Below are 25989 nucleotides of genomic sequence, written 5' to 3' on the forward strand. Positions count from 1 at the left end.
CTAACTGGAAGGTTTAGGTGAAGGGATGGAAGACAGCAAAACCCGAGATTTGAGGAAGGATGTGTTCAGAGTGAAAAACAGGAAAACCAAGAATCATGTGGATACTTCCAGGATCAGATGCAGCCTGCCTCAAAATACTAGTAGCTGATGGACAGCGGTAGGAGACTGTTGCCCACAGGTGAATTTGTGGACTTCCCATAAGCATCTGTTTCTCCAGTCAAGGAATCTGGCACTAGACTTGATAGACCTTTTGTCTGATACAGCAGGACTCTGATGTTCTGATAAACAAAAGCTGGGATAAGCCCATATTATTTTATTTATACCCCGCCCTCCCCAGCCAAGACTGGGCTCAGGGCGGCTAATATCAGGTATAAGAACAATTGATTAAAATACAACTTAAAAACAAGATTAAAATACTACCTTATTTTTCACTCTATAAGACGCACCAGACCACAAGACTCACCTAGTTTTTGGAGGAGGAAAACAAGAAAAAAAAATATTCTGAATCTCAGAAGCCAGAACAGCAAGAGGAATAGCTGCGCAGTGAAAGCAGCAATCCCTCTTGCTGTTCTGGCTTCTGTGATAGCTGCGCAGCCTGCATTCACTCCATAAGACGCACACACATTTCCCCTTACTTTTTAGGAGGGAAAAGGTGAGTCTTATAAAGCAAAAAATACAGTACTTAAAATGCAGCCTCATTTCAATGGAAGCCCAGATCAAAACCTGTCTGCGGGGAGAAAACGTCACATCTTCACCAAGGCCAACTATCCAGACTGGTCCTACGTGGGCCAGAAAAGCCAGGGAAGTCCCCAAATAGGGGTTCCAGCTCTTCTTCCTCCCCGAGCTCAGCAGAGGCGGCATTGGCAGGGGGAGTAGAGATATTTCCGGATCAAACCAGAAGCTGGGATGGCTTTCATAATTCTGAGACTGTCCCTGGAAAAGTAGGGATACTTGGAGGATATGAAGCAGTCCAGATGAGAACATTAAAAGAGCAACGGGGGTTTTTCATTGTTTAGAAAGGAGAATCTGACATAGACAACACAACCTTCTTCAAAGCAGAGAGCGCAGCCTTGTAGCTGCACAGCAAATTAGTCTAAAAGAGAAATCTGGTGCTTGTTTCTGATTCGGCCATCCTTTCAGACAACCGTATAAAATACATTCTTTTGATTATACTCCAGTGATTATACTCTGGAGAGAGAGGCATTATCTCTGTAGGAGGTTCTTACTGCACATCATTGAATAACTTTGTATGTAATAAGATTGTTTTTTAAGCTGTGCATTCCCAGGCAGAACGGACCAACATTATAAAAAACTTCAATTATCTCTTAACGGTGTTTTAGGAGTCTTTTCTTTTAACTCACCAGCAACAGATCTGTTGTGAGTCACGCCAAAATTCCAATATATTGCCTTATAATGAGAGTAACCAAATATAGAGAAAATCTCATCTGAAACACCCAGACAAACAGCTGTAGAAATATGCCTCAAAGCTAGTTTTATGCTTTAATTAACGGCACACTTATTTAATGTTTAATTGTCTCAAACAATTGTCTCAGCCATTCCAATTTGAGAGAGATAACAGAACCCAATAATCAAAATAACCAGAAGCACAAAGGAGGAGGAAATTAGGCCTCTACATAGAAGTGTGGAAGTGCTCCTGGGTTCAGCTTTACACCCAGTGCTATTTTTCTCCAAAAAAAAAAAAAAAAAGAGGTTCTGGAACTCACCATGAACACCTCCCTCGTTCTCTGAGAATGGCAATGGCGCCCACCTGAGAGGGGCCAGAACTGAGTTCCGACAACTTCCAGCTGGAAAAAAGCCCTGTTTACATCTGAATGACCCAGTGGCACTGGGCACTTTTCTACAAGTTCAACTGGTGCGCCACAGTGTCTCACACTAGATGTAAATGAATTGTGAAAAAGACTCTATGAATTGAAAGTGGAGACGCCCTACGTACTTTGTTTGTTTTGTTTGTTCCACATCAGGCCTGGCTATGGGGACATGTCAATTTGTATCCTGTCAATTTCCTTCTCAGCCCAATTCATAATATCGGCGATTAAATAGTTTATAATTCATAATATCGGCGATTAAATAGCAGTGAGAGATTTTACTTTCTTGGGCTCCATGATCACTGCAGATGGTGACAACAGCCACGAAATTAAAAAACGCCTGCTTCTTGGGAGAAAAGCAATGACAAACCTAGATAGCATCTTAAAAAGTAGAGACATCACCTTGCCAACAAAGGTCCGTATAGTAAAAGCTATGGTTTTCCCAGTAGTGATGTATGGAAGTGAAAGCTGGACCATAGAGAAGGCTGATCGCCAAAGAATTGATGCTTTTGAATTATGGTGCTGGAGGAGACTCTTGAGAGTCCCATGGAGAACAAGAAGATCAAACCCCTCCATTCTGAAGGAAATCAGCCCTGAGTGCTCACTGGAAGGACAGATCCTGAAGCTTTGGCCACCTCATGAGAAGAGAAGACTCCCTGGAAAAGACCCTGATGTTAGGAATGATGGAGGGCACAAGGAGAAGGGGACGAGAGAGGACGAGATGGTTGGACAGTGTTCTCGAAGCTACCAGCATGAGTTTGACCAAACTGCGGGAGGCAGTGGAAGACAGGAGTGCCTGGCGTGCTCTGGTCCATGGGGTCACGAAGAGTCAGTCACGACTAAACGTCTAAACAACAACATGGTGCAGTTACACTTGGAATACTATGGACCAGGGGTCAGCAAACTGAATTCCTGTGCCCCACAAATTACCCAGAGATGCAACAACAACAAATAGTGTTTTTTTTCCAGGACCACCTCCTCCTGTACCTCCTCCTGCCTCATCTCTAAGGTCAGAAAGACCACTCCCCACATTAAATGGGGGGGTGCCCTTTGCGTGGTTGCGTGCAGCCCCCTGGACCCTATGCGGCAACCTTAGCACAGGCTTGGCTTCGCCTTTCCCAGGTGAGATACCTGGAGGTCTCCGCCTATCTCAACCAGTTGCCCAATCCTGCCTGGGGAGGCATTGCCAAGGTGATCAGGCCAGGTAGGGGGAGGGACCATCTGCCCACACAATAGGGGGAGGATCTTACCTGGGAATCATCAGTCGGCTCCAGAGCTTGTGTCCCATCATTGTTCAAAACCACGCTGGTGGGGATTGTAAGGCCAAGTGTCTCTGTGCAATGACACCCAGGTGGAATCGAGACACATATAAAAATGTTTTAAAATATATAAAAATACTTTTTTTAAAAAAAAAGTTTTGAAAAACATATTGAATCTGCCATAGCTCTCCATCGCCATCTAGTGTCACATTTGTATATTGCACTTTACAGTGTTTTATCGGCAGAGTCCCCAGTCTTTGGAACTCTCCTTCTGAATGCCTCCTCTCATTTTCCTTTCTGATGACAGGTTAAGGTCGTTCCTTTTTTTTTTTTTGGCAAGCATTTTGCAGTGGTTGAGTCTGATGTTGTATCTCTTTGGATGTCTAAAGTATTTTCTTAAATTGTGCATGTGTGTTTCAACCTGTGAGATTCTTTTCAGCAAAAATGCCACACAGAACTAAAATAAGAACACCTCCTTTTCTATACTTTCTGGTTTTCCTAAAGATAGGTCCCCGACTTCTCATTCCTTGCCTACACAAAATATTCTGAATGTATAAAATGTGCTTTTATGATAGAAATCCTCAAAGCATTGCAGAGACACAATGTGCCAGAAGTTTCTGTTCTTCACAGACTGTATTTGCACACTGGGTGACTAGCAGCAGATTCCCATTTTGTCTAAAATAACCAAGAACTGGGCTGCTGTCTTCTCTTTGAAGCTGCATTTCAAAAGAACCATGTCAGCTTCAGATTCCAAGAACTGTTTCCATAGATGTATAGGACAAATTACCATTTTGCACACCATTTCTCTCTCTCTTTTTTTTTGTTTTTTGAGAAATAATTAAGTTATGAGGTTTCTCAAAAGACCTGATTTCCCTCAGATTAGGTCTCCAAATTACTTCCACCACCCAAAATAAGCTCATATAGATTGAATCTCTTGCAGCCATATTATTTACTTACTTAAAGGTAAAGGTAAAGGGACCCCTGACCATTAGGTCCAGTCGTGGCCGACTCTGGGGTTGCGGTGCTCATCTCGCTTTATTGGCCGAGGGAGCCGGCGTACAGCTTCCGGGTCATGTGGCCAGCGTGACTAAGCCGCTTCTGGCGAACCAGAGCAGCGCACGGAAACGCCATTTACCTTCCCGCCTTAGCGGTACCTATTTATCTACTTGCACTTTGACGTGCTTTTGAACTGCTAGGTGGGCAGGATTACTTACTTATAGCATTCATAATTTATAATTCCTCTTATATAAAAATTTATAATTCCTCTTATAATTTATAATTCCTCTTTTGGCTAAGAGGAAGGCATGTGATCAACTCTCGCTCAGAAACCAATGTCCCCACTATGGAAGGATGTGTGGATCCAGAATTGGCCTCCACGGTCACTTACGGACCCACCGTTAAAGACCATATTCATGGAAGAAAATCTTACTTGGCTACGAGTGATCACCAATGTTAAGTTGTGGGTGAACATATCAGACGACACAGCGATTCTTCAAATAGCTCTTGTTTATTCACAGGCCAGGACAGAACTGAACTGAAGGGTTCAGCCAGCCTGCTTATATAGAGCTCCAGTACAACGTTACTGTAACAACTTTCTAAAACTATCCAATCACTGAACGTCACTTTCGATTCCTTATTTGCATAACTATCTACAGTATCCCCCTGCTGGCCCAGGGTGAGAACTTCAGTACATAACAACCAAAGAAGAAGGAGCATTTATATGTCACACTTTAGCTTAGCCAAAAAGACCCCAGCTGACCTAATTGATCACAAGATGCAGTGTGCACACACCATTTGAATAGCAATGCCCATTAACTCTGGGGGGCCCAGGGCCCTCAAATATTTTATTGGTGGACCAAAGGGACCTCAGCCCCTAGGAGTTGTGTCATATGGTTCTTCTCTCAGACAGTTGACTTACTTCATTTATATGCCATATTTAAAGAAATCTTTAAGAGGTTTGCAACATATGTGAAACCCTCTTAAATAGAAAATAATGCAAAAACAAAAAAACCCAGAAAATGTCACCTTAAATATAAAAAAGAAACTCTAAATAAAGCATTCAGTGTTAAAATAAGCATTGTATATAGAAATCAGCTACAAAAAACAAAGAAAGAAAACCCCGTATTGTAAAACAGTAAACAGCTAGACACAATATCTTATCAACACCCAGAAATGAAATATTACAGATGAAAATTAACAAATATAAATTACTCATTTTTAAGTAATATAACTGATGACAAGGCAAAAGAAAAATCAACTCCAAATTATTTTCATTTTTTTTGGTGAAATAAATTGGTTTTCTCTTATTTCATTGCATTTCTCTTACACGATTGTTTGATGCTGATGGAAATACTGTTCGAAGACTTAATTCAACCAGCTGTACCCCACACTGCAATTTGTACTATACCACAGTAGCAGAGGAGGGATCTATTTTGTGTACACACAAAGTTTCTGTTTGAACCGCAAAAGAGAGAATGGAACAGATCAAACTTTAAAGTTAAAGTGTTTATAAGTTTCACAATCTTCAGATCCCCTCATTTCTCCTAGATTCTTTTTTTCTTTGAACAAGACTAAGGTGAGCAACGCAGCCTTCGTATCATGTTGACCCCTCTGGAATTATTCTGAAATAAAGTAGTCTGTCATGTGAAGCAGTCTCTCCCTTATCCATGCGCCGCTTGATTTATCAATAGCTGAAGCATGAATGCCTGGCATCACCACAGCCTATCATTTGTTCAAGAATCTGTTGCCATCCTCCAGCTAGATTGCAAAAGAGCCAAATCACGGATGGCAAAGTCATTACATTTGTAAAGTACATTCTAATGGATGCTTTTCATCACTTCAGGGTTTTTCCCAGCATTTATTCATACAGCTAGCAGATGCGAAGTGCTTGAACGCGTTGTCCCGTTTAAGCTACATGTTGTTATTTACTTACCTCTTAATGGAGCATACATATCTTAAAACTCAGATCCTAGCATTCATTTCATACATCCACTGCCAACCTAGCAGTTCGAAAGCACACCAGTGCAAGTAGATAAATAGGTACCGCTCCGGCGGGAAGGTAAACGGCATTTCCGTGCGCTCTGGTTTCCGTCATGGTGTCCTGTTGCGCCAGAGGTGGTTTAGTCCTGCTGGCCACATGGCCTGGAAAGCTGTCTGTGGACAAAGACTGGCTCCCTCGGCCTGTAAAGCGAGATGAATGCCGCAACCTCATAGTCGCATTTGACTGGACTTAACCATCCAGGGGTCCTTTACCTTTACCTTTTTACATTCATGTACATGTTCAGCTTAGGATAGTTCCTTACCTTACCTCCAAAGCTCACTGTTGTGTATATCAGCAGTAAAATACCTTTAGCCACATTTGTGGGTTGTTTTTTTCTTAATCATACGTTTTTATTGATTTTCATAAAATTTAACAAATTAAATTCAGTTTCCACACAATATTCCCTTAGCATTTTGACTTCCCACCCTTACTTCCATGATGTTTCTGTTCAAATAATTTTATCCACTGCCTTAAATATAACATATATCCTACTTTATATTATTTTATCATTCTCATTCCTTTGCTTATATTTCCAGACCTGTCTACGATTTCACTTGACTATAATATTTTCTCAGATGAACCGAAAAGAGTCTCCACTCTTCCACAAACCCACACACATTTTGTGAATTATAAAAGTTAGTTTTGGATACTATTTACCACACCTCTGCACCTTGTGTTGTAAAAATTCCCCTCAGTGCTGGACAGGATTGGCATCTGACCATCCAGTGTGGAAGAGCTTTCACCCTCAGTAGAAAGCAGCTTCCTAAAGTTTAACATTTAATACACACTGGAAATTCTAGTGCTTTTAATCTGTGCTATTTTTCTAGAAAAACTGGTGCCCCAACTCTCCGTGAACACCTCCCTCACTCTCTTAGAATGGCAATAGTGCCCACCTCAGAGGTGCCAGAACTGAGTTCCAGTGAGTTCTGCCTGGGGAAAAAAGCCCTAGATACACAATTTTTTAAAAAAGCATTGTTGTTGTTGTTTAGTTGTTTAGTTGTGTCTGACTCTTCGTGACCCCATGGACCAGAGCACGTCAGGCACTCCTGTCTTCCAATGCCTCCCACAGTTTGATCAAACTCATGGTGGTAGCTTCGAGAACACTGTCCATCCATCTCGTCCTCTGTCGTCCCCTTCTCCTTGTGCCCTCCATCTTTCCCAACATCAGGGTCTTTTCCAGGGAGTCTTCTCTTCTCATGAGGTGGCCAAAGTATTGGAGCCTCAGCTTCAGGATCTGTCCTTCCAGTGAGCACTCAGGACTGATTTCCTTCAGAATGGAGAGGTTTGATCTTCTTGCAGTCCATGGGACTCTCAAGAGTCTCCTCCAGCACCATAATTCAAAAGCATCAATTCTCCGGCGATCAGCCTTCTTTATGGTCCAGCTCTCACTTCCATGCATCACTACTGGGAAAACCATAGCTTTTACTATACGGACCTTTGTTGTAATGAACATAACTAAAATGAAAACGGAATCTCACTTGACTGAGATTCCAACCACTAGCCCAGGCTTTCAAGACAAGAAGGAACACTATTTTCACAGAAAATAGATAGTAACGCGTCAGTAAGCTGTGAGTAATTCAATACAGTGAGAAGCGACTGGCTCAAGTCAGCACGTCTTACATCAGCTTCGATCTCCACATTTCGAAATCAATCTCCATTAAATATACAGCTTCTAAAGGAAATGTATGAGCCCAATAGCCAAGGCAAACACAATTGAATTGGTGGTGGTGGTTTTTTCTGCTTTTCTACCAACATAGATAGATAAATAGACAGACAGACAGACAGACAGACAGATAAATGATAGATTGATGATAGATGATGATAGATAGATAGATAGATAGATAGATAGATAGATAGATAGATAGATGATAGATAGATAGATAGATAGATAGATAGATAGATAGATAGATAGATAGATAGATATAGATAGATAGATAGATAGATAGATAGATAGATAGATAGATAGGATGATAGATTAAGGTTACCAGATTTTTTTCAATGAATCCAGGGACACTTTTCAGCTTCAATGGATTTTGTATGGGGACTGATTTGTAAATCCAGGGACTGTCCCCAGGAAACGGGGATGTCTGGTAACCTTATGATAGATAGTGTGTGTGTGTGTGTGTGTGTGTGTGTGTGTGTGACCATCTAGATACAGCTATAGCATGAACTTGCTTTGCTGCAATAATCAACCCAATTCTCAGCTCACTGAAATATCTGAAGTATGAATTTAAATGTGGAGACACTAAACCAGGGCTAAAGCAACTTTTCTACGGTCAGGGACCACTCCAGATATTACTCTGGAAACCAGAACCACCCAACCCTTCCATGATGGCTGTCCAACACACTCAAGTTGGTGTCGCCTAGCACATGTGTGGGGAACGTTTGGCCCTCAAGGTCTCACTGAACTACAACTCCCAAGAATGACCCCTATTCCTCTCAGAGAGCTATAGTCCACAGAGTTCCCTGGGAAGAGGGATTACCTGTTAAACCAGTCTGGGAACTGTAGTTCTGTGAGAGGAATATGGGTCTCCTAACATTTCTCAGCACTTTTAACAAACCACACTTCCCAGAATCCTTTGGGGGAAGCCGTGGCAGTTGAAAGCAGTATGATACTTGCTTTAAATGTCTAGTGCAGACGAGGCTAATAGAAATATGCCCCTCAAATTCTCATTTTCTTCCATTTTTTGGTATCCCTTAAGTTTATATACCTTTTTGTTCTCATTCAGAGGGGAGGTGGGGAGATAACTTTGTGCTGCAGAAAGAAATAACATGCAATTTAAAGGTCAGTCCATTCAGGGTTTTGTTTTGTTTTTTAAATCAACTTTGTTGTTGTTTAGTCGTTCAGTCATGTCTGACTCTTCGTGACCCCATGGACCCGAGCATGCCAGGCACTCCTGTCTTCCACTGCCTCCCACAGTTTGGTCAAACTTATGCTGGTAGCTCTGAGAACACTGTCCAACCATCTCGTCCTCTGTCCTCCCCTTCTCCTTGTGCCCTCCATCTTTCCCAACATCAGGGTCTTTTCCACGGAGTCTTCTTTTCTCATGAGGTGGCCAAAGTATTGGAGTCTCAGCTTCAGGATCTGTCCTTCCATTGAGCACTCAGGGCTGATTTCCTTAAGAATGGATAGGTTTGATCTTCTTGCAGTCCATGGGACTCTCAAGAGTCTCCTCCAGCACCATGATTCAAAAGCATCAATTCTTCGGCGATCAGCCTTTTTTATGGTCCAGCTCTCACTTCCATACATCACTACTGGGAAAACCATAGTTTTACTATACGGACCTTTGTTGGCAAGGTGATGTCTCTACTTTTTAAGATGCTGTCTAGGTTAAATCAACTTAATGGTTAGCAAAGATCAATAATTTGCCATTCAAATGACTGTCAAAGAACTTCACTCTCTGGGACACTTGAAGAGAGGTGTTGGCTGGGCATTCAATTCCGTAGGGCTTGCTTCTGAACAGACGACAGTCAGGGTTGCTCTGTAAATGGGAACCTCCATGTTCATAGGGACTATAACCTTGAATACCAGTTGCTGAAGACAGTGGGGTGGTAATAGGAGAGGACTGTCAATCAATCCATTTTCCCACTGTGGAAACTGGGATGCTATTCTTGATTATCTGATGCAGCAGGGCTCTGCTTAATTTCTTATTGTCCGCATCACCAATGTATGCAAAGCTACAGATTGGGGTCGTTGTCACATTTCAGACCACGGAGAAATTAAGCAGGCAATTCCCTACTCTGAGCAGTGAGATTGGAAAGGCTACATGTTTTGATTTCTGTCTGTGAAAAGATCCTTGTTTGCAAATTAGCAGCACCGTGGTTAAGAGAGTGCAAAGGCTGTGGGTCTCCACATAAATATGAAAGAGGTAAAACAGATTTCTCCACTGTTGCCTGCAGCACAATGCCTTTTCCACCCTGTTGCCTTATTGGGGATTAGACGTTGGTGCATAATGCCAGTGGCAGATGCTTGTGAGAGGTGTGGAAAAGAGTCTTTGTGTGTGTGTGTGTGTGTGTGTGTGTGTCTGCCACTAGAGGGTGCACGCACCGTACTTCCCTTAAAACGCACAAGCGTTCATTGTCAAGTCTATTTACAAAGGGCACATTCAGACATCAAAAATTTGCTCCACGCACCTAAGGTTCTCAAATTTTGTACTAACCGTGCAGGCTTGTTTGTTTTAATTTTTTGGTTTTACCGGGGGGGGGGGGGGAAGATTCACGGAAATTTAGCAGGTGAAATCTGCCCCTTTCCCTTTGTGCACGACAAAGCCTGCCCAGTTCTATTCCTGTTATGCTGCTGCTAAAGGGATAACGAGCGAAGCCAATATAAACACCGACAGTCCTGGGCCAATTTTATGATAGAACCAGCGATTTGGGAAGGATCTAAGGAACGTGGGACTTCATTCCAATGAGCAGAGCACCCAAACCAAAATTTAAATTTGCCCCATCCTTACTATTAGTTGGTTTTAGTTACAAAATTTCTATTCAATATTGCCTTAGCTACCGTATTTCTAGGGACGTGGGTGGTGCTGTGGGTTAAACCACAGAGCCTAGGACTTGCTGATCAGAAGGTCGTCGGTTCGAATCACCTCAACGGGGTGAGCTCCCGTTGCTCGGTCCCTGCTCCTGCCAACCTAGCAGTTCGAAAGCACGTCAAAGTGCAAGTAGATAAATAGGTACCGCTCCGGCGGGAAGGTAAACGGCATTTCCGTGCGCTGCTCTTGTTTGCCAGAAGCGGCTTAGTCATGCTGGCCAGATGACCCGGAAGCTGTACGCCGGCTCCCTTGGGCAATAAAGCGAGATGAGCGCCACAACCCCAGATTTGTCTGCAACTGGGCCTAATGGTCAGGGGTCCCTTTACCTTTACATTACCGTATTTCTACTCTCATCAAAAATCGATCAAAAAATGGTCTCGGAGAAATTAACATTAATGCAACAATTAAAAAAAGCAACATCGTTTGACTTCATAGTGACTTTGCTATCAATCCAGCTGAGGCTACAGCTTGCCTAGGATTATGGGATCATTTTTGGTTGATGGAGCCAGTTGATGTGGGCCACCAGCTTGCTGTCTGTGATTTATCCAACCATATACCGTATTTTTCACCCCATAGGACGCACCAAGTTTTTTTGGGGGGGGAATAAAGGGGGGGAAAATTATTTCCCCCCAGGCGCTTGTGGGGCCGGCAGCGGGTAGAAGCACTCTTCTCCCCGCCGCCCGCCTGCAGACCAGGTCTGGGGACAGCGGGAAGACGCGCTGCGCCTCCCAGCTGTCCCCGGAGCTTGCGGGGCTGGCGGCGGGAAGAAGCATGCGTCTCCCCGCCGTCAGCCTCCAAACCACATCGGGAGACAGTGGGATGGCGGCGTTCCGCCTCCCCGCTGTCCCCCGACCTTGTGGGGCTGGCGCTGCAGCTCTCCTGAAGCCTGGAGAGCGAGAGGGGTCGGTGCGCACTGACCCCTCTCGCTTTCCAGGCTTCAGTGAAAGCCTGCATTCGCCCCATAGGACGCACACAGATTTCCCCTTCATTTTTGGAGGGGAAAAAGTGCGTCCTATAGGCTGAAAAATACGGTACCCTCTGGAGGCCTGCTCTTCATGGCTGATTAAAGTCAGCCAGAGTGGGGTGGCTGGACGAATCCAGAGTTTTGTGATGGGGAGCTGGCAACCACCCTTAAAGAGGCAGTGGTACACCTGCTCCTTAAAAAGCCCATGTTTAAACCCAATGGCATGGCATATCTACCAGCCAGCTGCCCATATTTCAGGAAGGAAGGAGAGAGTGTGGTGGCAGAGTAACAGCAAGAGTTCCTGATGATACAAAACCATTCCCAAAGTCTTTTCATCCCCTAAAAATATTTATGACCTATTTTTCCATGGGTCCCTTCCAACTCTACAATTCACGACTGTATGAATAAGTAAAAGGAAGCAGAAGTTAGCTATGGGGTTTTCTGAAGGTTTTACTCTGGATGTAAAATGGCTGGATTCTGTAATTAAAAGAAGAAAATACATAAAACCTTGTTTAATGAAGAGAATTCTGAAATTTATTTGGAAAAATAGGTCATAAATTTTTTTGGGGGGGACACGACTTTGGGAATGGTTTTGTATCATTGGCTGAAAGAGAAAAAGATGTTGCTGTTTTCATCAAAAATAATGTTATAGAAACCTCTGTTACAATCTGAATGGCTGTGTCTTCCTCACTGACATAGTCTCTAGCAACGCGCATCAAATTCAAGATCGTATCCCCATAGGAGGTGTCCTGCACTCAGCTGAAATTGCAGCGTCAATCCAGTTTCTTCTCTAAAGGAATAACCAGTAGTTTCGATTAATTCAGCATTTTAGCTACGGCTTGCTGAATGTTGCTTTCATCGCACCTGGCACAGAGAAGATTCACCACTCTTTGCCAAACACATCTCTGTGTGTCTTCAACGCACTGGTAACTGTTTCTAGGTGCATTTCCATGGCCGCGTGTGAAAACTCAGAGCTATCAAGTATGCATTTACTTCCCAGTGCTAACAAAGATTCGTTTTGCAGTGCTGTACGAATGGGACTAAGTGATTGAAGGCACAAACAAGCAGGCTTGGCTCACTTTCATGGTGGATGATTCAATCAATTGCCTCCAACAGCACGGCTTTCCTTACAGTCGAATGCTCTACTTCATTGGAGTTTGTGGGTTCTTGAACTTTGTTGATAATTCCCAGCGAGATGACTGCATGCTGACGGATCTGCAGCAGTCTCAGAGGCTTCACAGATACCAATGGAGCTCAGGTCAAAGTCATAGGGGTCATTCTGGAGATCAGTTGGCAGGATCATCACAATCCTGCTGAGTTTTCAATATATTCCGCCAGCACATCGCTTGAATGCAACAGAAGGCAATATTAGCTTGATTATGATGACTTTGATTTATTTGGGAGGAGGGCCATATTGGGTGCTATTCAGCTAAATACTGAATAAATACTATTCAGCTACATATTGGGTGCTATTCAGCTAAATAAATAGTGCAAAGGTTTTGGGCCATGCAGGTGAACTCTCCACCTTCTCTTATATAGGCGGCTTATCTTTAAACTAGACTTGGACTGGATATTGCTGAAAAGGTGGAGACCTTCAAAGGACACCTTCAAGTAGAAGGCTGTTCTCTGTCAAGTAGGAGATACGGCCACCCCGGAATTGTTACAGCCACCAAGTTCAGCTCTCGGGCTTGTTCAGTAGCAATTGCAGTTCTCACTTCTCTACCTCCCTGTGCAGAGGTCTGCAGCCCTTGGGATGCAAACCATGCCAGCATAGGGGGTCCTGCTTGCATCCAGCTCAGGCATGTGGACTCCTTAGCAAAGGAGGAACGCACTGCATTACCCTATATAGCTTTATCCCAGCCACGTTCTGATACTGTCAATCAGAATATTCTGGTCCAGGCCTGACTAAATCCTAGCACGTCTGGAAGATGGAGAGACCCTTTGCCACCTTTAAAGATCTCCATGTGTGGGCAGAAAAGCTCTGAAGACTTTGCTCCCAATAAGAATATGAGCTCTAATTTCATCATTTAGAAAGATCAAGTGATTCTTTAGTTGGATTTAACCCATAGCTGTCAACTTTCAGATTTGAAAATAAGGGATCAGCAGACTCGAAAATAAGGGATCAGCAGCCTCACCTGTCCTGGGGACAGTCTACGGGATATTTAACACTCTGGAATAGCAGCGGGAAGCAGCGCTGGAATAAGGGAATTTCCCACAAAAAAGGGAAGGTTGACAGCTATGATTTAACCATATCAGCCAGCAGTTAACCAGCAGCATGTTAGCCAGGGCTAATCCATTTTCAGTAAATTACTTTGTTCTCAATTTGTGGTGTGGTTTTATGAGTAGGTCTGTTGCCTCATAATATTCCATGTATCTCTGTTTAGTAAGTGATTGATCTAAATCAATATATTTTTCCTACTGTTCACATGCTATTGAAGGCAAAATTCTGAACATGTATTTCATCAGTGTGCAGTAATCGACTTAAAACATGGCTCATTTTTTTCCATAGCTTTACTCTCTCAGAAATGTGCAACATGAACATAATAGTGTTAAGGAATCAGAAAAATAAAACAAAATAACTTAATGCATACAAGATTTTCAGACTGTCAAAATTTCAACAATTGGCCTTCTTGTTGAGTAAAATCAGCACATTTGTTAATCAAATTAATTTTAAAAGCTTTTCAAAATAAAAGCAATGCTTAAATAAATATAGTCTCTTATATCAATAGAACACTACTTTCTAACAGTATGCAGATACATACTCAAGCACTGAGAAGATTGAAATATAGGAACACCATTAAGAATGTTTGAGCCAGACATTATGAAGGATGGTAAAATGAAGACTTTTTGTTTTTGGTTTGCTTATGTCCTTCAGCTTCACCATGAGACAGAACCCTAGCAGACATCAGTTTCAGCATGAAGTTGAGAACGGTGGCAATCATTAAATTTCCCAAGCTATTTATTTCTGCTACTATGCCTTCTGTCAAATTTCTTCAAATTTCTAGCACATCACGTTCACCGAATCACACTGGCGTGGTGGAAATATGATTTGAGTAGACTGGGGAGGAGCCATATTTGCACTGGAATCGTCATGTGACTCATGCACCGCTGTTGACGCACTACCAGCTTTGTCACAGCCCAGCAAATTAGTGTATTTATATAATGACATCAATGCGCATAACACTCCAAGTAGTAACATGGTAAGTTTGATCATGTGATTTTCAATAGCTGGTCAGGTTAGAGTTTTATTCAACCACTCAGCTCTCACCAGATCATCCTTCTCTTCCACCAGCTATATTTCATTGTGTGCTTGCTCTTGGACATAGCAAAATAAGGCTATTATGTGTTTGCCTTAGGCCTGCTTCTCGTGTTAAATGTGTGAGTTTATTCTCACAACTCTTCCTGAAAAGACAGGCTGAGAGAATAACACCACACTAGAGAGAAAAGGCTTGAGAACTGCAGAGCAACTGCTGTTCAGCAAGTCTTTCTTCTGAGTAGCATCATTCAATGTTACCTCTACAGTGGTACCTCAGGTTACATACGCTTCAGGTTACATACGCTTCAGGTTACAGACTCCGCTAACCCAGAAATAGTGCTTCAGGTTAAGAACTTTGCTTCAGGATGAGAACAGAAATCGTGCAGCGGCGGCGCAGCGGCAGCAGGAGGCCCCATTAGCTAAAGTGGTGCTTCAGGTTAAGAACAGTTTCAGGTTAAGAACAGACCTCCGGAACGAATTAAGTACTTAACCCGAGGTACCACTGTATTTTGAAAAAAATAATAATAACGAATTCCTAGGCCCCACAAATAACCCAGAGATGCATTTTAAATACAGTGGTACCTCAGGTTACATACGCTTCAGGTTACAGACTCCGCTAACCCAGAAATAATACCTCGGGTTAAGAACTTTACTTCAGGATGAGAACAGAAATTGTGCTCCAGCTGCATGGCAGCAGCAGGAGGCCCCGTTAGCTAAAGTGGTGTTTCAGGTTAAGAACAGTTTCAGGTTAAGAACGGACCTCCAGAACGAATTAAGTACGTAACCAGAGGCATCACTGTATTTGTACTCCTAGCCAGACGCGTAACTTCCGTTTGAATGCAGGCCCATGTTTGACATGTATCATGAGAAATAGCCCTTGCTGGTTATATGCGGGATTGTTCATAGGAACAAAGTAAGCAGAATGAAGTTCTTTGAGCTTTATCTCAAGCTCACTGTTTGTATAAACTTCCTTCAGGTAATGACGCTGGGAAACATTCCAGAGTTACTAAGGAGCACCTTCGTATTCTATTATGTCTAAAGGAATATTTGATATCTCACATTTCATAACCAAAGCTTGGAAATCACTCCATCCCTAATTTTGCAGAGCTGAAATATCACCCTGGCTTCCTTGCATGAAACAAAAGGGCCAATTTATTCTATTAATATGAGTGCATTTCAAATCATGATTAGCCAAAAAAAAAAAAAAAAAGTTAGTGGAATGTTCATCAGAAGTCCCATTGAGATCTATCCCAAAAAAATTCTGATTGTTTAATATTTCATCAACTTAATTTAATAGGTAAATTAATTATTTATCATTCCCACTATGTTGAGGAATCCATTATTCATCCATGCCAATAAAAGATTAGGTTCATGTCTGTGCTTTCTTCTGCTGGTAAAATCTGTATTACATAGTTGGAACAGCACAGTTTATTAGAAGCTGCCACTAAAGCAACAGTATGGTACAAAGAAGCATTAAAACTAATGTGTTATGCATTCTCTCTCTGTCCACCAAGATCTTCAGAATGATAAAAGCAGTGCTTTGTTTCTGGGGGGACGCAGGGGTACGCATACCTCTAAACATTATGTGAATCTGTCCTCATTGAGGGGCAGTATTTCAATATGAGTAGGAAAATGAGAGTACCTACCCCTAAACATTTTTTAAAGAAAAAAAGCACTGGATAAAACTCTGATCAAAGATGCCAAAATAAATAAGGAAAAGGGCTAACAATGTAACTTCATGACAGAGCATTTACTAGATCTCCCCACACAAACACACACACACACACACACACACACACACAGCTTGGATTTATTAGAAATATCACTACTTCAAGAGTTTAAACTTGGATAAATGAACTCAGATAAAACACTGGCATTGTGAGGATTTTAATACTTCTGATATCCGGTAGAGGGCAATCTAGTGCGGTCTTTTCTCTTTCTCTTTTTTAAATGTGTTAAAAAAATAATTTCAGGCTATTGAAATATATGCCATTGCCAGACAGCGATGGTCTTCTTTCACAGCCTCCCATTCTCATCGCCAGTCTCCTTTTCTTCTATTGCCTCCAGGCACCGTTTGGACTTGGCATCCAAAATCCCGGTTCTGCTGAGTCCACATGACAAACAAGCCAGTTGGATCTGCTTCATGTTCTCTATGGCTTCGTTCTTGGCGTTCTTCAGTAGATCACCTTGTCCCTACGAATACACAACAAGCACACAGAAAGAAGATGAGTCGTGAATAATGCAATTCCTTAAAAAGATAAAGAAGGGCTGTCTTTCCTCTCTCTCTCTCTCTCTCTCTCTCTCTTTCTTTCTTTCTCTCTCTCTCTCTCTCTCACACACACACAAACACATACACTTTGTCACAGCATAACATGCACAGACAACAGACAGAATGATAGTGGATGCAGCTGGTCTCTCGGATTTAATACATTATGAGCTGTTAGCAATTCAAGTGAGTTATTAACGCCTCTTTAACCCATCTCCTGACACTAGAGAAAATGGCCAAAATCCAACTAGCAAAAAGGTGCCTTAAATCCTATTGAAAGTAACAGTTCTTAATCATGTACACCCATGCTCTGGACTGATGAAGTTGACTCCTGTCTGGACAATGCTGCTGAGAGCAAATGCTTAAGGGGGGAAAAGCACCTTTGGAGAACCTAAGAATCAAACCAGAGTAGACATTTGTTAATCAGCTGAAACACTGAGCCAGCATCAGAATGAACATTTACATCCTCTATTTTTGTTAATGTTTTAGTTGTAATAGTATCCATGGTATAATTATTCAATAGTTTTATATAAAATCAAGAGTGGATCCCAAAATAATCAGATTTCCCCCCCATCAGTTCAACTAAAGGGCTTACTAGGGTGGGGGGTTAGCAAACTCCAGAAAAGCTGTAATGAACATATTTTCCCCGTTCCATTCTGTTTTTAGTCTGTAGGATCACTTTGTCCTGCATTCCTAATTCCCCTTGCCTTCTAGTTCAGCTTGCAAGGTTTCCAAAATTAATTTTGGAATTGGCACATACAGTTTACTGTAGTACGGGTTACTGGAGCGCACCAAGGAATAAACACATTAATAAACTAAATCACAGTGCAAAACTAAAAAAAAAACCCAATCCATGCAATAATGCAATCACATCAGAAAGGTTCACCATCAACCACCCAGTGGAGTAGCGTGGGGGGTGCAGGGGGGGCCGGCCGCACCGGGCGCAACATCTGGGGGTTAGGGTTAGGGGGCGCAAATCCACGGGTTAGGAGGTGCAAATCCATGGGTTAGGGGGCGCAAATTACTTGCCTTGCCCCGGGTGCTGACAACCCACGCTACGCCACTGCAACCATCCCAAACCTCCACACAGAGAAAGCACATGTAAGTGCTTTGGTGGTGATGTAAAGGGCCTTCACACAATTGCTTGATGTATATCCAGTGGGGGTAACTCTGCTACATTCAGCACATGAAGGAGAAGGTCTTGTGAACCAGAAAGAATTAATTTCCGTGCTGTGATTATTTAAACAATGAATATGTGCACTGGTGCATGTCAGCAATCTTATAAGGCAGGAAAATGCAAACCAAACTATGGCAAACTGCGCATGCACAGCCATCTGAACTTAAGTCTGGAACTCAAAACCAGATCCCAGCACTTTGACAGAGTTCCGCCAGCTTTTAGATTCGATTTTTGACATTTGCTGGACAGATCATGAGAGTAATGATGCTGCTTTGGAGACAAGACCAGGTCACCAGGAACCACAAAAATGTGTGAGAAATTCACATGGGGAGGAATCTGTAAGCATCCCTACAGAAAAGCTCCTCTTTGGGGACATTTTAGAAGAGCACTGCAGCCACCGAGGATCAAAGGCATGCCAGGTCCTTAAAAACACTAGCCATAAAAATAGAATGGAGAAATCTGTCAAGCACAACTCCCACAGACGTAACTGTAAGCTTCGCGTTCTAGCTGAAGGGCAGAAGAGAACAAATCAAATAAATGAAGGTTAGGGCTTACACCTTTCCAGGAAACACAGGATTGCTTCCAAAAACAGAAGCTCCATACCCACAGAAAACTCCATGCCCACACCTGCATAGCCAGTGATGTGGAGCAGGCAAGGAAGCAGCACAATGCAATGGTGCCAGTATTCGCATAGCCTAGAAATTTCAGCCCATCACCACATTCTCCGCAAAGGATAGAACCGGAACACAAGAGGGGAAATATCTTGCTGCTACTGTGCATCTGTGCACTGTGACCACCATATTTCTTACACAATCATTACAATTCACCTTTTTCTCCCCAAAGAGAATGATCCCAGCGTGGTGTAGAATACGAACCTGCAAAGGACCAAAGGGAACGATCTCAAGAAGCACGAGAAATACATTTTTGCCACATTCAGTGCAAAGCTGTAGACATCTGCCATCACTCAGCTCATGCAGAATCCCCCTTTTTAGCAAAATTTGGCACTTGGTAAGAACCTGCTGTGACTCGATGATGCACTGACACATGCCATGTGATTCTGCATTCACCCCATTACTCCGGTCCTGGCAAGCGAGTTGAGAGAGACAATGGTAGCTGGCAAGGTTCAGAACCAGTAAACAATGCTTGGGAACAATAGCAACTAGATATACCAGCGTGAGCTAAGATTGCATCACAAACTGATAACGTCCGGGGTCATTCAGTCATTCTGCTAAACAACTTAGTGATACAAAGGAGCCCCTGTTCAACAGGATGACTCTAGTGTGATTTCAGTGCCCATCCCGCCCTTTATGCCAGACTTCTTTTAAATATCATCACAGCATTAATTGGTCAACTGCTTCACGACTCCTACAAAGAGAGCATGTAGGAGTGAGCACAAAACCTATAGGTAGCTTATAACACAGTGTAACTGCACACAGTGTTTCCGTTCCATCCATGTACACTAAATACATGGACATGAAGTGAAAATACTCATGTAAGAGACAATCAGACATTATGATCTGCAGATCTGCTTCAGTTATGGAAAAAGTGCAGATAAGCATATGTGAATATGTGTATGTGTGTGGATGGATAGAGAGAGAGAGAGAGAGAGAGATAGAGATAGAGAGAGAGAGAGAGAGAGAGAGAGAGAGAGAGAGAGAGAGAGGTAAGATAGTCTCTAGGATGGATAGAATCCAAATCTTTCATTGAGACCCAGGAGCAGGGATGAAAGTTGTAAGGGCCACTCATCTTGCATTCGTTATTGTTGTATTGAATTATCATCCCAGAAAATCACCCTACGATTTCCTGTTTTGAAGCTGCCAGCAACAGATTGTATCACTGGATTACCTGGGGATCATGCAATAAACTAACTGGCAATCATAAATGTTTGTGAATCATTCATATACTCCCATGTTGATCAAAGCTAAATACCATGGGTAGACAGATGGATTGGCATTGCATCATTGATGAAATGCAGTGATTTCTTGTCAACTGATGGCTCTAACAAGACTGTTCTCAGAGTTCAGTCATGACAGAGGGATGTAAAGCAATTCAGTTTGAGCACTAAAAAAATATCAGGGCTATACTGTTCACCACAAATCTAAAACATATAATCCTTCACATTGCCACTACATAGATTTTCTTCAATTTAAGTCACTTGTTCTTAGAGTGGCATGTATAGAATTTTTGAAGGAAATTTGGCAAGCGTTTTCCTGCTTAAGTTAATATTGCTTTGTAGTCTGTTTTCTACAGATTTGGCCTGGGGATGGGAGAAAAATTGGATTCGGCTCACATTCATAAATCTACCTAATCTGCACTTTATAAAACAGTTTGTGAACTGAAGGACAGCCATTCTTCAAAAGTTGCACTTCTCCAAATTTTGCAATGCAGTTCTCCAGCCAAGTGGTGCGTGCACCTTACCTTAGCATACACATTATTATTATTATTATTATTATTATTATTATTATTATTATTACCTACCGCTTCAGCAATTAAAAAATAAAACATCAAGAACATAAGAAGAGCCATGCTAGATCAGACAGATGGCTACGTGAATCCTGCAAGCATTCTCCTCTCCTGCTATTTCCAACAACTGGTATTCAGAGGTATACTGACTCATTCAATGGAGGCAGAACATTACCCTCAAGAATAGTAGCCATAAAGGTAAAGGTAAAGGGACCCCCGACCATTAGGTCCAGTCGTGCCGACTCTGGGGTTGCAGCGCTCATCTCGCTTTATTGGCCGAGGGAGCCGGCGTACAACTTCCAGGTCATGTGGCCAGCATGACTAAGCCGCTTCTGGCAAACCAGAGCAGCGCACGGAAACGCCGTTTACCTTCCCGCCGGAGCGGTACCTATTTATCTACTTGCACTATGACGTGCTTTTGAACTGCTAGGTGGGCAGGAGCAGGGACCGAGCAACGGGCGCTCACACTGTCGCGGGGATTCGAACCACCGACCTTCTGATCTGCAAGTCCTGGGCTCTGTGGTTTAACCCACAGTGCCACCCGTGTCCCTATCCTCTGTAAATAAGCCATCCAAGTTGGTGGGCATCTTGTGAGAGATGCCTCTTGTGAGAGCAAATGCCATAGTTCAGCTATGCACTGACTGAAGAAGCACTTTTTTGGTCTGTCCTAAATCCTCCAACATCCTGCTTTTAGTTTTATGCGTTTTAATTTTAGGAGAGAGAAAGAAAAACATTCTCCAATTCAAATTGCAATGACAATGTATATTGCAATTTGATATGTACATCCCCACTCCCCAATTTTCATTAAAGTTTTGTTGGCCTTTGAGGAAAACACACACACACACACACACAGACACACATACCTGCTTCATGTGAGCAAGGTTAGAAAGCAAATAATGGTTCTGAGTAACATCTCACAAGAAAATGAATGACAAACATAGGTCTCTTGTGGCAATACTGTTCTACTTCTGCAAGGGATAATTTCCGCGGACATGCTCTTGTTGAGAAGCGATCTGTTTGCTTTGAGAAAATTGGTTGTGAATATAATCTACTTAAAAGGGGGAGGTGCCAGCAAAATTATGCCAACACCTTAACAAAACCAAATACTAGAAAGAATGTGGGGTTAGTTCCAAAAATCTGGTTAAACCAAAATAACCCCTGGAAATAAGTCACTGCAATAACCTGAGAACACAGAACCATTTCTTGACACACACACACACATAAAGAACTCATTATTTCTGTCAGACAAAGAAAAGTCACATTCCTCTATCCTAGCCTTCGAAGGCTCCTGCTTCTTTAGCTGTTGATGTTATCATAGAGTCCAGAAATAAGTATCAAACCATAAGAAAAGGTTAAAGACAGTGTCTGGTAGGATGATACAGTTGGATGTTTAATGCTGTATTGTGTTTTTATTATTCGATTGGGAGCTGCCCAGAGTGGCTGGGGAAACGGAGGCCAGATGGGCGGGGTATATATAATAAATTATTATTATTATTTTATTATTATTATTTTAATAAAATAGTAAAGGGCTTCTATAAAAGGTGGGAACATTTGGCAAACACCATTGCCTTCAACAAAATGCACTTTCCCTTTCATCAATTTTTCAAGAAGGCCATCTTCCCAACAGTTATCTCCAGAGGGAACATCCTCCAACAGACATTTAGGTAGGTGGGAGATACCTGATCAGGTAGCTCAAAGTAACTGGACTTCACTAGCAGCTTCTCCATGGTTCCAGTCCAGAAGGCTCAGCAAACATCATTTTATTTCAGCACCATTTTGGTTTGAAAACTAACCCTCCTAGTCACAGCGACATCATTGCACAGCCAATCCTATTGGGTTACATGACGACAAAACTGAGGGGAAACGTGATCACTGTAGTCAAATCTGATTGGGTGGAGGATGATGTCACTGTTACTAGGAAGAATGAGGGCTATTTTTTCAAAGAAGAAGATATTGAAGTCACCGCCATCTATAAATGTAAGCAACATGGTTTTGCTGAGGGCATCTGGCGAGCTATGGCCCCGCTAAGGGCTGAAAAGCAGAAATGAAACACGTGCCTTCATTCTACTATGTGATCTTGAGAGCACCAGGGTACCACACAAATCACACAGGTTGGTTTCACCTGCATTGAGGGCACATCTGATGTGCAGCTGACTCACAGATCTGTGCTTCTGCAGGCACAGAATGACAATCAGCCTCTTACATATGCACATTTGTGGGGATATGTAAAGCTAGGGATAGAAGAGTAATCACGGGTGATATTTCTGAGCCCATCACCGATGATTACTTCAGTTGAGATACTGTTCAGGAGGTTGCATTTGGCATTTATTTGCTCCCTGGTGAGCCACTGCTTTGCCTAATGATGACTCATGCTCTTCCAGACTTTCCTTCAAGGAACTTGCCAAAGCAACCATCTGCATATATAGTAAGCACACCACAAAGGAGTAATAATAATAATAATAATAATTTTTATTTATATCCCGCCCTCCCCAGCCAAAGCCGGGCTCAGGGCGGCTAACAACAATCAAATAAACAATCAAATAATAACACATTCTAAAAATATTTCATTATAAAAATTAGTTAAAATCAAATTGATGGCAACCGATTAAACAAAATTCTGTGCAGGTTGCCAGAGGAGGGAGTCAGGCTGCGCCCTGACCAAAAGCCTGGCGGAACAACTCTGTCTTGCAGGCCCTGCGGAAAGATGTCAAGTCCCGCAGGGCCCTAGTCTCTTGTGACAGAGCATTCCACCAGTTTGGAGCCGCAGCCGAGAAGGCCCTGGCTCTAGTTGAGGCCAGCCTAACCTCTCTGAGGCCTGGGACCTTGAGGATGTTATTATTTGCAGACCGTAGGTTTCTCTGTGGGGCATACCAGGAGAGGCGGTCCCGTAGGTACGAGGGTCCTAGGCCGTATAGGGCTTTAAAGGTACCAGATAGAGTTGCTAGTAATGTTTGTTTCAATGAACATTAAGGGCCCTGGATTATTCTCCAGCTCAGATTACCATCTAAATCAGAATTCTTGGTTTACTCCCTCCCACCCACCCACCCAGCTTCCCTCCCCCACCAATTTCCCACCAACCCCTTTTAAAACACTTCTTCCTGACCACCAGCCTGGCAGCAATAAGACGGATGCTCCAGGCACTACGAGAGATAAGGAAGGCGGTACTGAAGTAGCCCTGGGGAAATCACTTTCCCACGGACCCTTGTAACCTTTTGTCCTGGCACACTGGTGTAGCATGCCAGGTGCTGGGAAGGAATAGGAGGCAGAGACCTCATTTTCTTTGCCTCCCAATGGCTGGAGTGCCACTGGCAGCTCTGTCACTGGGTTGACCAGTAGGTAGTGTTAAAGTGTCGGAGAGCAGGGTGCTTGGGTCGAGGATTCTGCTTTGACTCAGAAATCAGTCTAGCTATTTCATTTGGGAAAAGTAACTTGGCTGATTTCCAAGCCAAAGCTTACGCAACCTGAGGGTGGTTCACCCATCACAGTAGCCAAGACAGTAAGTTATGTATTCAGAACTGGGAAGTAAGAAAATGGAGCAACAGCAGTATAAAGTTATTCCTTTTAAGGCCTTAGAAGTAAAATCTAGGATGCATGTCAGCTGGAAATCTGAAGGCATGCTTTCATAATCTCTGTACGGAAGGTTCACAATAAATGAATAACTAGAAACATTTTACAAAGATAATATACCGTATTTTTTGCTCTATAACACGCACCCGTCCATAACACACACGTAGTTTTTAGAGGAGGAAAATCCGTAGGCATGCCACGCGTAGGCATTCCCTCCATAACACGCACAGACATTTCCCCTTACTTTCTAGGAGGAAAAAAAGTGAGTGTTATGGTACAAAAAATACGGTACATGAAGGGACTTAGCTAATGTATGGTAGGTGCAATGATATATTAAATATTGTTTTTAAATATTGTTTATAATCTAAGGATTAAACTCCACAAATCTGGAATGGAGTCCCTAAAATGGTTGCCAAGCTGCTGCCAAGCATATTGCTCTGCTTTCCTTTGGACCATATCAACAAGGTTTGAGTGGGGTGTTTTGTCACCTGGACAGCCCAGGCCCTCCATACACGCTGCCAAGGCTTGTGCCCCAGGGAGGTCACTTTGGTGATGCTAATGCAGTTGTTGAAGGTACCAGCATGAGTTTGACTAAACTGCGGGAGGCAGTGGAAGACAGAAGTGCCTGGCATGCTCTGGTCCATGGGGTCACGAAGAGTGACTAAACAACAACAATGCAGTTGTTTGACTTCACCCCCGGAGGCACACTCCATTGACTCTCAAGACAAACAGATGCCAACAACAACAATGTTGTTTTTATATACCCCCCCCCAAAAAAAATTCCCATGCCTTAGCCATGATAACTACCGTATTTTTCGCTCTATAGGATGCACTTTTTCCCTTCTAAAAAGTAAGGGGAAATGTGTGTGCGTCTTATGGAGCGAATGCAGGCTGCGCAGCTAAGCCCAAAGCCAGAACAGGGAGACAGAGCGCTGTGCAGCGCTCCGTCTCGCTGTTCTAACTTGGGGTTAGCTGCGCAAAGCCTCCACAGGGCAGCGGGGTGAAGGCACCCCGCTGCCCTGTGGAGGCTTCAAAGGCTGTCCCCGAAGCCAGAACAGCGCTGCGCTCCGTCTTGCTGTTCTAGCTTGGGGATGGCCCAAGGGGGTGAAGGCACCCCGCTGCCCTGTGGAGGCATCACAGGCTGTCCCCGAAGCCAGAACAGCAAGAGGCTATCCCAGAAGCCAGATCCCTCTTGCTGTTCTGACTTCTGGGGTTCAGAATTTTTTTCTTCTTGTTTCTTCCCCCCAAAACCTGGTGCCTCTTATCGTCCGGTGCGTCCTATAAAGCGAAAAATACGGTATTTCTAAAGATTTTTATAATCTGTATTATTTGTATGCTTTTCAAAAGTGACAACAGGAGAAAAGAACAGAGACAGTGAAAGAGTAGGGGTTTAAGAGGGTTGCTTATATTTCAAGAACAGGTGAAATGAGTTGCCAGAGGCAGGGCTTATAGCACCCAACAGCTGGAATTAACAACCCGCCACCCATTTTTCCATCCTTCCCACGTGAGATAGGACTCATTCATTAGTATCCCCTGTCAAAACAAAAGCAGGCTGTGAACAAGAGAGACAACACATGGGATTTAACCTGTGGGCCATCAGTGAGGGGCAACAGAGAAACCATTCAGATAATCAAGG

General features: G+C 43.0%; 1 protein-coding gene across 2 annotated transcripts in view; it reads right to left on the reverse strand.

Moving 5' to 3' along the window:
• Positions 1-16751: 16751 nt before the first annotated feature.
• Positions 16752-25989, reverse strand: part of PLCL1 (phospholipase C like 1 (inactive)) — a 196614-nt gene continuing 187376 nt past the window's right edge. For both annotated transcript variants that reach the window (XM_083467622.1, XM_083467621.1), the window contains exon 6: positions 16752-17073. In XM_083467622.1, coding sequence (XP_083323748.1) covers positions 16897-17073 — 177 coding nt within the window. In that variant the 3' untranslated portion in view covers positions 16752-16896. The remainder of the gene's footprint in view (positions 17074-25989) is intronic.

This window comes from Podarcis liolepis (genome assembly GCF_965112155.1).
Source record: "Podarcis liolepis genome assembly, chromosome: 1".
Lineage (NCBI taxonomy): Eukaryota > Metazoa > Chordata > Lepidosauria > Squamata > Lacertidae > Podarcis > Podarcis liolepis.